The sequence below is a fragment of the Sporothrix schenckii genome (assembly GCF_000961545.1).
Source record: "Sporothrix schenckii 1099-18 chromosome Unknown Cont44, whole genome shotgun sequence".
NCBI lineage: Eukaryota > Fungi > Ascomycota > Sordariomycetes > Ophiostomatales > Ophiostomataceae > Sporothrix > Sporothrix schenckii.
This window is the reverse complement of record NW_015971145.1, coordinates 4457503-4471205: the sequence shown is the minus strand read 5'-3', so window position 1 is coordinate 4471205 and position 13703 is coordinate 4457503. Positions and strand designations below refer to the sequence as shown.

At 48.7% G+C, this 13703-nt stretch overlaps 1 protein-coding gene across 1 annotated transcript; it reads right to left on the bottom strand.

The window, feature by feature from the left end:
• Window positions 1-835: 835 nt before the first annotated feature.
• SPSK_08639 (c2h2 finger domain containing protein) lies at window positions 836-3206 on the bottom strand (the record flags this gene model as incomplete). Its single annotated transcript, XM_016735230.1, has 3 exons — window positions 836-988; window positions 1073-2694; window positions 3098-3206. 3 exons carry the CDS (start codon window positions 3204-3206, stop codon window positions 836-838), a joined length of 1884 nt encoding a protein of 627 aa, XP_016588166.1.
• Window positions 3207-13703: the final 10497 nt, after the last annotated feature.

Genomic DNA, 13703 nt, shown 5'->3' with positions numbered 1-13703 from the left:
TTTTTTTTTCTGACTGGGCTGTTGACGATATTGCATGTTGGACAAAAAGGCCCATTCCCAGTACTACCACTATTGGTATTAGGTATTTTTGCGCGGGTAAAGGAGTGTACTTACGAGTGGGTGGGTTTGTCGGTGGTGGAGTTGGGGTAATACGACATGCGCAAGAAGCGGATGCAAAATGTGGGGGCCGTCAGGAGCGTTTGTTTACTTTCTGTTGTCTGTGAAAAGGAGGCGGTCTGGATTGCACGCAGAGTCGTAGATGCTGCAGTATTCGATTGCGGCACCAAAAAAAATATGACGGCTTCGGCGCCTTAAATCTGAAAAAAAAAACCTAAATACCAAGAGGATGAAAAAATTTGAACAGAGTTGATTTTTGAAATATATCCGTCATTCAATGATAGATCCTGTCCTTGCCACCAAAAATTTCTTTCGAAGTATCTAGTGTCTTAATACAGACGAAAACCCTAAAAACCAGTCGAATTTCCTTTTAAGTCGCGGTCAATTCTTCACATTTGACTTTCTTACCTTAGATCCAGTGATGTACATTATGCAGTTTGTTTCAGAAAAACAAAAGCAATTGGAGAAGAAAATAACATAAAATAAAACAACAAAGTACCAAGGGAGACCCATACACATAATATTATATAGCCCAATGTTCCAAGTTGTAAAGCCCAGCCTTCGGAGGAGAAGCAGTCCTGTAAATAACACAAAATATAGAAATCAAATATCGGCTTATAATCGAGAGCCAGACGCCGTAAATAAGAAATTTAGCCGCTAGAAAATGTCTAGGAAATCGTAAGACATAAAGCAGAGTTTGGACATCTCCCCCAGGTCATCAGTGTAGGAGTCCTTGATTGTCGTGGCCACCGTCACTAGTCGTATCGCTCAGAACGCTGCCGTTTGGGGGATGGAGCTCTTCTGGGTTGAATACGTTGTTGCTCGAGTTGTCCGATGGCCTCTCACCGCAACCCTTGACTAGTCGGTGACGCTGGGAGTTGGTTAGCTTGGGTTACAGAAGTCGACGAATAGAATAAGGGAATAAACAGATGCGGTGCTCTATGGTGGTACCAACTTTCAATGCGTCTTTCCTGCTGAAGCTCTTATCGCAGTAGTTGCACGGGAATGGCTTGACCGCCAGATGGATCCGTTTATGGCGCTTCAGGTCGTGGTTGCGATTGAACGACTGTGGGCACACGTCGCACTTGAAAGGCCGGTCGTGGACGCCGCCGGGTCCGCCAGGTCCATTGAGTCCCTTACCGCCGAGAATGCCTGGAAGGTGGTGGTGGCCAATTTGGTGCGGGTTTAGGTGGTGGACGTGCAGGGCGTTGTGGCTGTAGAGGAGTGGCCGACCACGACCACCTATGAACCCGTCGCCCGGACCATTGCCAGGGTTGTCATCTCCGCCACCATACGGCATTCCCATACTGGAAACGAGCGTCATCTGACCACTCGGGGACATGACCGGCCCCGCAAGGCCAGGCGAGTGTGGTGGTGCTGACCCTGGGTGGCTATATGGTGAGTAGCCGCGGCCGGCACCGCTGTTTCCCAGGGGTGGAGGTACCAAGCCCGACATTCCGGCCTGTGATGGAAGTGGTGGGGGGATCAGCCGCATGGAGTTCCCTGTGTGCGTTGGGCTAGGGAGGCCGTGATGGTGGTGCTGCTGCTGCTGTTGGTGGTGGTCGCCAAGGTGATGCATGGGTTGCGGATTGTACATTTGAAATGACGAATGACTCGGCATGTTGTGGTGGATGCCGCCCCCCAGCTTGGACGAGAAGCTATTCATACCAAGCCCCGGACTAGGCGAAAGATGGCTTCGGTAGTTCATTGAGTTTCCGCTTGTGCCTAGGCTGTCACGGTTGACGTTATTGTTATTGCCACTGTTGCTGTTATCGTGGATAGTTCGTGGTTGAGATGCTAAGGGTCCCTGAGGCGCTGAAAATTGCTGGCTTTGTCGTTGGGTTTGCTGATAGTGCTGGTCGTGTTGTTGTTCCGTAGACTGAGAATATTGCTGTAGATTTGGCGAGCGCCGTAGTCCGTCACCTCCCAGTCCCCCTGAATTGCCCGACATGGTCGAGGTAAACTGCGGACCTGTAACGGACACGTTTTTCTGCACAAAATTGTGCCCGTTGTTCGTATTTGACTTGGGCGACTGTGTATTTCGTGACGATCCGTACGATTCAGCGGGTGTGGTGAACAATGACCGGCTTGGGTTCCAGTTGTGATGTTGCTGATGATGTACTTGGGAGGTGTCGTCGTTCAGCGAATGTCCAAGAGAAGAGCGGCCAAAGGCTGGCGAGTTGATCAGAGAATTGTGTCCCAACGACGTCTGGCCGCCGAGAGAGACCTGATGGTTCAGGGAAACGCTCATCTGCCCAACTTCGTGTTTCTGGCCCAAAGAAGAAGCTGTCTGAGACTGCTGTTGCTTCTGTTGCTGCTGGTATATGCCAGAAACGTCCAAGGTGGATACTTCTGTCACTATCGTCGAGGGTTGCCGTGACCCTGACCACGGCGAGTCTTCCTTTGGGTTGAATTGGCGGTGCTTTGGCACTTGCGAGTCGTTGGGGATTTGTCCCTGCTGCAGATGGATTTGGGAAAAGTAGTTTGAGTCACTCGAATATGATCTTTGCGAGCTGCTATTGCTGATGTTGTCGCCAAGGTGAACCGCTGCAGGGCTAAATTTGTCGCCAGCAAATCCTGTAAATGGAAAGGAGCGTTAGGAAGAGTGCACATAAGAAAAGAAAAATCTTTGAGGATAAGACAGGTCGATAACATTCCAAAGGAATGGTGGAGGAGGTAAGGGAAATAGAAAGAAGCAGAGTCAAAGTCGCTAAAAAGAGAATATTGGCCCGCCAAAACATAGAAGTACAATATTGGATTCGTCAGCCGCAACGAGAAGTCTGCAGACACTGAAAAACGGCTCAAAGGACGGACTGGATGGACGCAAAAGAAGGTAGAGTGAATAGAGAAAGTAGGAGAAACGAGAAACAAAAACAGAGCAAAAACAAAACAAAACAAAAAAAAAAGAGAGCAGAATAACAAGGCGACAGTTTATGCAGGATTAAAGCATTGCTGGTGTGGGTACGATGTCTTTGCGTACTGGGAGTATCCTGGCCCGAAACTGGCGATGGCAGCGAGTAGGCACACAGCGGGTCAGCCCTCAAGGCCGAAGTCGACCGTCCAGGCACAAAGCTCAGTGTTGCTTCCATTGGTCGTGGGAGAGACTTAGTGAGCCTTTGTTGCGGCTGATATTTCTTTCTTGCATCCGAAAAGAGCAAATTGTTGCTGAATATCATGGGAAGCGTGATGAACCGTGTATTGGGGTGAAGACCGAGAATCCAGTTGGGCGACTGAGGGAACCGGGTCGAGAGCGGGGTGCTTTTTTCTCCAAGTGGTCCAGAGCAAAGGATGAAGTACCGATTTGTGTAGATTCGTTCGCCCTCTCCCTAATTCTTACTCTTTGAGAATTTGGTTTTTCTCCAACGTTTTGAGTTCTCGAGAGGGGGTGATTTGCCTCTTGCGTCGGGATGGTGCCCGTGATGTATGTTAAGAGATGGATCCAGGACTTGGGAACCGGTTGGCGCAGATGCCCTGTACAAAATCAAAATACAAAGAAGAAAGGAGAAAGGAGAGTAGAAAACAGAACCAGATACAAGCTGAAGAAAGGAAAGGGATGAGAAAGTGGAAAATGGGACAGGTAAGGGCAGAAAAAAGAGGCAAAAGATATTGAGAGGAGGTTAACTGGGGACGAAGATGACTGATACAACAGATAAAACACAAAACTTCGGCGGCGAACGTCTTTTGTGTATTGCCAACCCCCGTGTCATTTGGGTACATGAGTGATCATTCATACCACAAAAACACAGGCCGCTCGAAGGAAAGAAAGGCGTACAAGGTGAAATCAGGTAGGTGCTTCCGCCTACTCTTCCCCAGTACGGATTAATGTGTATAGTGACTTGCCTTTTCGTGTTGGGACTTGTTTCGTCGTTAGTGGCGATGTATGGGCCGGATCCCTTCGTCCCTCTTGATGCCAGGCGCGTACAGAAATCAGGAAGGCGTAGCTAAGCCTGGAACGGTTTGGTGAAAGGATATGAGGCGAAGCTTTCAGTCCGAGAGAATTAGAGACGAATGGTTAAGAACGAGACGTTTTCGGGCAGTGCGTGTTGTAGGAGATGTGGAAGGGGAGAACAGGTGATTCGGGATGTTCCGTGCTTGCCAGGGAAAATGAAGACAAAGCCGACGACAAGGAAAATGACCGGGGGTGGGTTCAAGGAGGCGAATTGATAGAGAGCTAGTGACCGAGATTGTAGGCCTTGGTGCGAGAGGAGAGGAGAGGGAGAAGAAGGTACAAGGCCACGGGACCATGAAAGAAAATAAAAGAGAGGGAAACAGAATACACGGTAAAAAGGAGCATTGAGAGGGGTGGATCGGACGGTATTTGTCGTGACAGGGAGCTAGAGTAAGAAGTAGACTGGTTTGGAAGAGATCACGTCGTGGAGGGGAGGAGAGGAAGTAAAAGAAAAGAAAAGCTGAGGTGGAGTGTAAGGATTAGGGGAGACGCGTAGCACAGGCGGTCGGATTCTCTCCCGTAGGCGGTGCGCCCTCGTGTTCGGCCAGCCCAGAGGGTCCAGATGCTAAATGTATTTTGTTCAAACACAGGAACAGATGCCAAAGTTCAGAAAATAGAGTGATGGAGGGGAGGTTCGCCGATCTTTGGGGGTGAGGTGGACTTGGTCCCTGCATCAAGGCCCCGTTTCCTCTTCAACGAAGGGGAGAATTCGTGGAGGAGGGTAGCGCAAGGGAAGTCGAGCCATGCGGCGTGTTGAATGGGACTCGAGCGGTCTTCAATGTTCGTTGTTTGCCATTTCCTCAGCCACTTTTCTTTTCAATCAGTGGTGGCAGCGTAGCCATTTATTCCACGATATTGCATCCACTTTGCCCAGACAGGACTGGGATGACTATCCACGAAAACATTTTGCAGGGCACAGGTGGGAGAGGCAGTTGACGAAAGTGGTCTACCATGGGTGCCTGCTTTTGACTTTTGAGGGCCAGCCTTTTGCTTCACTTCCTTTTGCTACAAAACAAACCATGCTCAAGCAGGGTGAAGACAGACTAACTTAATCGGATTGGTGGGGATGGTAATTCGAGAAGAGAGACAGATGACAGTTCGGGGGGGGGGGGAGAAAGAGGGAGGAAGGGGGGCTGCAGAAGAGGAAGAACAAAGTAATGGAATGAACAGGGGCGTGGACAAAAACGAAGAGCTGGCCCGGCAAGGGTGCAGGGAGTGAGTCTATGATGTGATGGGCTGAGTGGCTCGACTAGGGTAACAGACGAATTTAGTTGGCAGAGAGGGGAAGAGAAAGAGGAAACAAGGAGAAGGAGGAGGGAGGAGAGACTCAAGGAAAACAGGTGAGTGGTCCAACGCGTAGCTGTTCACTTACCTAGGAACGCTGCTATTCAAGGCTAAAGAGGGCTGAAAACAAGACTAGCAACGGTGAGATATCATAAAATAAGGTGCTGACAAGACCGGCCTTGACTTGGAAAGGTTGTCTGGACCCCGAGTAGAGACAGTAGGCGAAAATAAAGAAATGTAACCAAGACAGAGTAGCTGCGGAAACCAAAGGTACAATATCTGAAGAGATACGCGGCTCTCCGTGTTGCATTCGAGATCGGGTTCCGCAAACGTAAAAAGACCTTCACGAACAGCCACTCCAAATGCCCGCAGGTAGGACTTCCGTTGTCGACTGGCCACAGGAATCGGGTGTCGCTGAATGCTAGTCTAGTCACGCAAGTCCGTGGTCGCCAACCTGTCGTGGGCTGTGGGGATCCTCCAGTTGGCGAAGATGATGAACGAGAGCTAGATGTTGTGGTGTAGTAGGGGCGAAGTCAGTGCGTGGGTGCAGGAAGCGGCAAAAGGTCCGCTGAAGATGGCAAAGCTGTAGAGGCCGTTGCAAATTTGGCGAGGGTGTGAAGGCAAGCTTTGGCAGGGGGCTCGATCAAGGTGACCCAAGGAGAGGCTGAGAAGAGATAAACGAGAGAAGAGCGAATATATAAGGAGAGACTGAAGACTGGAAAAGGCCTCTCAGGCGTTATACCATTGTTTGGAGAGAGGCGTTCACAGAACCATTGGGGTTGAGTAAGGAGGCATCTTTGGAGTAGGTGTGTAGCCCAGACAGGTGTGTTGACGGACAAGGCCAAAGAGGCGTCGGTGGCGGTTTGGCGAACTAGAGAAACGTCGTGAAAGAGAATAGAAGAAAAGGAGAAAGGAAAAGGGGTGTTGGACTGGTGAAAAACGGAAAGCCGGAGGAAGTCTTGTGAGAGAGGAGTACAGTGCTCCAGACTATCGAATTTCTTTGTCGTGTTTGGCAAGGATGTTGATCGTTCTTTCCTCGTTGGGAGTATTGACTTTTCAGGGAAGGATGCTGTCTGCTGCTTGTCATTAGCTGTTTCCTGCATTTTGCTAGACCGCTCCTGCCTCGTTACCATCAACATTTGAAGAGTGTCGTGGCGGCTTACTTTTTGTTCTTATTTTTTCTTTACGCAATAAGCAGACGTCCAGCTACTTCATACGTTGTACGGAGTACATTTGGACCCGGACAAAGAACAAGTGTCTGGAGAAAAATGAGGGTCAAGTATTGGTATTTAGTGGATCTGTCTGAGTTCTGTCCGTGTTGGGAAAGAAGGAAGTTGTGCTGGCAGATTCAGTGTAGTGACAGGAGAAGGGAAAAAATGATGCACCAGTTCATCCAAAGTCGCAGTGTCCACATGTAGGGCGCTGTTTGGGGGGGCCGATCATTGAACGCGAGCAACGGAGTAAACATGACAGAGAAATAAAGAAAGGAGCCGGGAAGAGAACCGATACAAGGGACGGTACGATTAAGGATGGGGTAGGTCCCAGCAAAGCAAAACCTGAAGGAGAGGCTGAAATCCTAATCCCGCGCCCCCGGCGCACAAACCTTGCGGCTGACTGAAATCTACGAGTATGTTCTCTGCGAAGGTGATCGCACTCTCTCACTGGTGGTTGATGGTGGTCAAGGGGGAGGGGGGTGTGGATGTGGTTGGAGCCCGGACAATGAGAGGTCTAGACTCTGGGTGTTTCTTACCGTTGAAGAGAGGGAGGAAAAGAGAGAGGGTGAGGATTTGGGAGGGGACCAAAAAAGCGGAAGGCGAGCCAGGGCGGGAAAGAAACGAGCAACCATTTGGGAGCAGGTCGAAGCAGCCAAGGGAACAGAAAACAAACTTGAGAGGGTGTGTGTTTACCGTCCTGCCAAGGGGAGTGGAGAAATTAAAACTAAAAGCAAACCTTACCGAGAGGAGGGTCCAAGTGGCAGCCCATTGGTGACCGGGAGGCGAGAGAGCGTGAGAGGTGCATAAAAGTGACAAAAGGAGACGAGCTGAAAGAGCTTAGTGGCCGGGAAAGGGTCACAGGCATATTTCGAGCAGCAGAGAGAAGAAGCTTCAAATAGCAAAGAACAACTGAAAAGAGCTTTTGAGGAGTTGTTTCGACGACGCCTGTAACATCCGACATAGCTGCCAGCGTTTTACAGACCTGGGAGGAGTCGTAAAGTGCAAAAAGAGATGAAAGTGTTGCGTAGACAGGCCAGGAAACTAAACAGACCCAAGTTGCCTTGGAGGTACGGAGTTCTCCGTAGTAAGAGTATTGATATGTACATCTGCTCCCGGCCCCTGTTGCTTATCCCTGCTGGGACACTGCTTTTCGGGTTCAGCGGGACAGAAGTCACATGGTGCACGGTGAGGAAGGATGTGACATCGAATGTTGTACATTTTTGGCCCGTTTCCTTGGTATTGTATTTTATTTTCTTCTTTGTACGACATGCCTTAACCCTTTGGCGGCCGGCTGTTGGGGTTCTGAAGAGGACGTCGTACCCGTCACGTTGGAATTGGGTTAACTTGAGTTCCCTGGGGACCAATGAGCCACAACCGAAGCCATTAAGCTAAGATGTGGTTAGTGGCAAAAAAGATGTTATGGTTAATGCAAAGCTAGGACACTCGCAAGCAGACCATGAACAAGTGTGGCGTAAGATGCAGAAATACTGACTTGGCTCCTGTTTTACGGAGGAGATGGAGCCAGACTATCAGACAGTCTTGGCTGTTGGGACATGCTTTCTGTTTTGACATCTTGTCTCGTTCACTACCGACTGCCTACTGAGTGGGGGAAAATCGCCCAAATCCGATACTAAGACGTATTAATTCTTTTGATGCGCGGAATGCCTCGAGGGAAGAGTGGAGCAGCTGGTAGTTTGCCCAAAGCGGAATCGTTATTCGACGGCGCACTACACTTCGAACGTCGTGCCTCCCCATGGCGCCTGTAGACTAAACATACTGCCTGGGTGGATGCAGTGAGACGATTGACAATACATATTTTTTCTAGCTGTACACTGTACTTTGGACGGAGTAGTCCCTCTGCTAACTATTTCTGCAACGGTACAGAGTTGAGACACTCAGGAAATGACAAGGACGCGCTTGAGAATTGACTGGAGAGCGGCCCGCGGAGGTGTTGAGCAAGGGATAGTGAGTCAACATGTACAGTAAACGGCGCAAGAAACAAAGAAATAAAAGGTGAAGAAATGAAGAAACAAGGACAAATAGAAGACTTAAATCAAGCCTTGCTTTCAAGGCTTTAAAGGCTTTAACTGTGTCCTCCCAAGTTTTCAAACTCACCCACCCCTTTTAGAGTCTAGTGTCGTTCTAGGTCAAGCCAGGAGGCACACCCGTTGGTCCATTAAACACTATTGATCAGGCAAGTTTCGTCAACTTTGAGACCCCACTCCAAGTTCACGAGACGGAGCTTGATCTGCGAGCCACACGCGGGCAGACAGACCACACAACGCCATTTTGTCCTTTGGCTTTAACTGGCCTTTCCCTATTTTCTTCTAGTGAATTGCACGACGCGAGGTGCTAGTGCCACAGTATTTCCTCTCCTCACAATCTGACGCTAGCCAGTCACAGGATATCTCTGATAGAAGGGCCTAGACCTTGGGTTGTCCTGGCACGAGGAGCTGTGACGAAAAAGAGAAAAAGAAGCTACCAAAAACTTGACGACACGCTATCGAGTCTGTCTTGGTGCAACCGGTACCGGACCAGTTGCACACGGAGTGTCTTAGTATTGGTCGCCGTTGGCATTGGAATACAATTATGAAAGCATGATTTTATGAGAGAGTACCAAGAGAAGAGGAGGTCTACATTGAAGCAGCGTAGAACACAAAGGAGAAGATAGAAACGCATACGATTCGGCAATGTGTCGGAAGGAGACGTTAAACTAGCGAAAAAAAAAGATACCTCATCTGCCTGGAATCGCCGTCGTGGCCTTACGATCCTGCTCTGGTGCGTGAATTTCGGATTCTTCTCTTCATCTTCATTTCCTTTGCTTTTCAGTAGTCGTTTTTCACTTTCTTTGATCCCATTTCTTTTTGATCCTTTTGTTCAATTGGTTTCTTTCTTTTCTCCATGATCTTCCCACCCGGTGGCCACACCGAAACAAGTTGTATCTGTTGAAGATCCAAAAGCCCGGAGCCCGGAATAGCAAGATACCTCATTTTCGAAGCCTTTGCCGTTTTTAACCGTTTTTTTTTTTTGGCTTTGGAGGGCTACATGTATCCCTGTACCTGTCTCTGAGTTTGGCTTGTCGACGGTGCATTTCAGCAGGCTTCCAAGAGTGGAATTGGGGTGTCGAAAATAACCTTTTTTGTTTGTAATAATACGCCGTAATGTGATGTGTAATTAGGCTTCTCACATTTTCTTCGGTGGTCTCCATTAAACTCAGGACACTAATTACTTCGTACAGACAGACAGGGAGACGATCGTCGTCGTTTTTTCCCTAATAAAGTAAGGCACAATAACAGCTCCCGACCGATAGTGCCAAAGTGCTGGCGCTTCCAGCGTTTCTTCCAAGGACCGCGTTCTTGGGACCGGACACTGCGCACAACTGTTAAGCTACTGCCTTCTCTTCTCTCGTCCTCCTTTGAAATGCAACAAATTATGCCGCTGTTTCGGCACCTGTTTTCATGCTTGTAATAGCACACACATTTCGATCAATACCCCAACCATTGCCTGACTATTCCACCCCCTGTGCCACCCTTGTCGCCTCACTGTTTGCCAACTTTGTGCTTCTGAGTAATCTTTCAGCCTCCCATAGCGGCAAAAAGTCTGTGTAATTTCCTGTTTGAGACGCGTCGATTGTGCTTTTCTCTTTTCTCCCCCCCCCCCCCACCCTTTTTTTTTCCGTCTTTATGGCTATATTCTCTTTGAAATCTGCAATTCGGACTTTATTAAAGGAGCTAGCAATACGGCCCCATATTGTGTCCCCAGATATCCAGTTTGGCGAATATAAAGTATTGTCGTTGATATTGGTCAATATCGTCATCGTACTTTAGAAATATTGATATTTCCATCTCCCGTCGTCCACTTTGTCCTACACACAAGATATTTTCGGGAAATTGGCATCACAAGTTGACTATTTACCAATTCGCAGGGTAACAAGAGTCCAGTGCGACGTACGACGTTCTCCGTAAAGAGACAGCCGAACAGCACACATGCCCTCAGACTTAGAGAAAAGCCCTGCGGCTCGTTTCCCCTACTTTTTCGACGCTGTTCAGACCAGCTCCTTGCCTCCATATTTCCCAGCAAAAATATGGTATAGGGCCTAGACCCCAACGGCCTGCTCTGTTATTGCAACGGAAAATCTGTTGCTCTGCGATGATGTCAAAGCCTCGCATTATGTTTTCTTTTTTAAAAATGGTAATGTTTCTTTATTTTATTATTTCTTTTCCCTTTGGTAAATGCCCCTGAAAAGCCACAGCCGCAACGAGGCACATAAAAACGGGGAGGAGACCAAGTTCAGCCCAGTTTCTTGGCCACGTTTTACTGGACCACCAACCCGCTGCCCCCAACAAGCCTCCCGAGGATCCTTGCTGAAAGACAAGACGGAGAGATGGGGCTCTTGGAGGGTGCAATGCAGCTACACAACTGTACTTTTGTCCCAGAGGAGCGACGTTTGTTTGTGCCGCGTCTGAGACCACCCCTGAATTTCTGACTTCTGTTTGCCCCTGGATGTTGCAGTGAGGCTGTAATACATCTTTCGAACCATTGCAGGGGTGCGTGTGATGGGGTGGAGGAAAGGGAGAAATTGAGAGAAATACGTCGTAGATGCAAAAGGAGAACCAGGAGAGGGTACCAAAGAACGAAACACCTCTTCGGAGGTCCTTCAACGTTGACCTGTGACGAGGCCCTGCATGTCCGTCTCCGATTTCCCGTCTCTCTTTTTTCTTACACTGCAACGTACATGTACGTCGTATGGGCCGAGTGACCAAACACACGGATCTAACTCCGTTGGTCGCGCTCTCCGTTGAGGAAAGGCTCCCAGGAAAAGAAGAAGGGAGGGAAAGAGGCGCACTTGCCAGTACTGGACATGATGGTGGGGTCGACACAGCGCGAAAAACAGCACCAACTCTCTGGACCAAACCCAAATAGAAGAAAACAGACGAGAAGTAGGAAACGAGGACACATGGCAGGGCACGGAAGGCGCGACGAACCATTGGTCAGCTGGTAAGTGCCGCTCTGCAACCTGCGCTAAAATCCGTAGTGAACGATTCATTGGAAGGAACGATGCTTGGCACGGCTGATTGACAGTTGACAGAGTGCTGGCAGTGTACCTGTTTAGTGCAAGTTATATAGCAGAGGTACATCTTACTGCTGCTGTTGGCAGGAGCGCACGAAAGTAGTTGCCAACAAAACAAAAACCCCAGTGACTATTTCGCCAGTCGCGACGGGATGGAGTTAACTGACAGGGCAGGGGCCACGAAGAGGAGACCCACTTGGTCTTAACATCGCACCCAATACTCTGTTCTGCAGAAACAGGCAGTATCTCAGACAAGGACGACAACGTGCAGAAAACTCATCAGTGAATGTGAGCGTCGCATAAGCTGGAGCCTCATATATAGAAATTGGTTTCTCTAAGAAGCATACGGGGACGACTCTGCCCGCAAATGCGATTATTCGCTTGGAGACAGATAGACGGGGTGTTTATAAGAAGCTTTATGACCTTCTTTGTGTTTTTTTATCGATATTTTTCTAGCGATATCTATAGGCTTTCCGTCTTGATATTGTCGCAATCCTGAACATGGGAATGGGTGTCTGGTTTACGGCGTCATTTCTGATCCCGCCTGGCAGGGGGCGCGTAGAGTATCTGACAACCGGGTGACTATAAGTTGATGTCGCCTGAAGCCTTGTCCCCGGCGAACACAAGATAAAAATAGACGCGGAAAGCAGCATTCTGTGCAAAACACTAGAGGAAATAGAGGGGGAAAGGGACAAATATGGTGTCCGTGAGTAGACTCGAGTCGGGTGCCTGCAGGATTGGCGTCCGCGAAATCTATTTCAGAGTTTTTCGTGTGTTTCCAGCATGGGGTACTAAATATTTTTGCTGTCTCTAGGAGAATGTCTGAGTAAAGAATATTCAAAAAGTCAAAAATGACCACTTTGTGATGAAGTGAGGCCTACGGACCAAATTGCGATAGGCTACGGATGGCACGCAAAATAAAAGATACCGCTGGAACCTGCTCTGAGCTTCGTGGCGTTATATTTCATTCTTGCAGCGCCATATGGGGATGGCTGATTACATATCATTCCCGGAGAGGACTGGGCTAATGGAAACGGAGCAGGATAGATAACAGCATATTGAGAGACACAAAAAAGGGATTTCCAACCGTTGCACAACATCCCAAACCATGGATCAGCTGTATTTGTGCCCTTGGGTCCTTCCCAGGAGTCGGGAACTGCCAGTTTCATTGCTAAGTATTAGCATACCTTTACTTATCGCGTACGTATCGCCTACCGTTCTATATTCGTATTGTGTCTTTTACCCTTTCGGATTCCGCAACCCTTATTCGATATTATCTGCAGCACTACTAATATGCAATGTCCGACTATGCATACTGTACGAAGTATCGTTTTGACTCTTCCCTGGAATGCTGCCTCAGCTCAGGTACGACATAATTGTTAGGCTGGGTTGAGGGAAGTGGACTGCCTCTTTATCGTTCTGTTTCCGTTTCTTTGGGCTGTATCGTGGCGTCCAACGGAATGCAGCCACTTAGCCTTTCGCAGCCATATCGCCAGACACAGAGCCGCTTGTTTGATTCAACATAGTATTTTGCGCATACCTACAATATACTGAGATCTTTTTATGCGCAAATACTTATTGAGCTGAGCTCGGGAAGCAATGCGATGAAGCACGAGGCTTGATAACCTCCTTGTTGAGACATCCGAGTCTGGAGCCAAAGGACACCGACACAATGTGTCAAGGAACGCTTTGGCCCCTCTTTTCGCTTTCAGCCGCACTTCACGAAGAAGGCCATATTCATATTGCTCACAGACAATTTGTTTCTTGAATACTCCGTTAACATACGACGTAGTCTGAAGACAGAACGGTGTAGCGTGATGTGAGACACCAGGCAAAATGCCTGCGTTGTGTCAGCACAGCCTCAATCTTGTGCTGGCCAATCCCCCCCCCCCCACTCGTACCCGTTTTGGACACAAAATAGTTGCTAAAACCAATGCTCCGTTCTTTCAATATTTGTCCCAATCCGTACGTCGTAAGGAGTACGGTGAATGACACTCCCACCTTGCTATTGGAGGGAGAGCATCCATCCCGTACAGTGCCATAAAACTGGTGCGTAAGGGACAAGTAG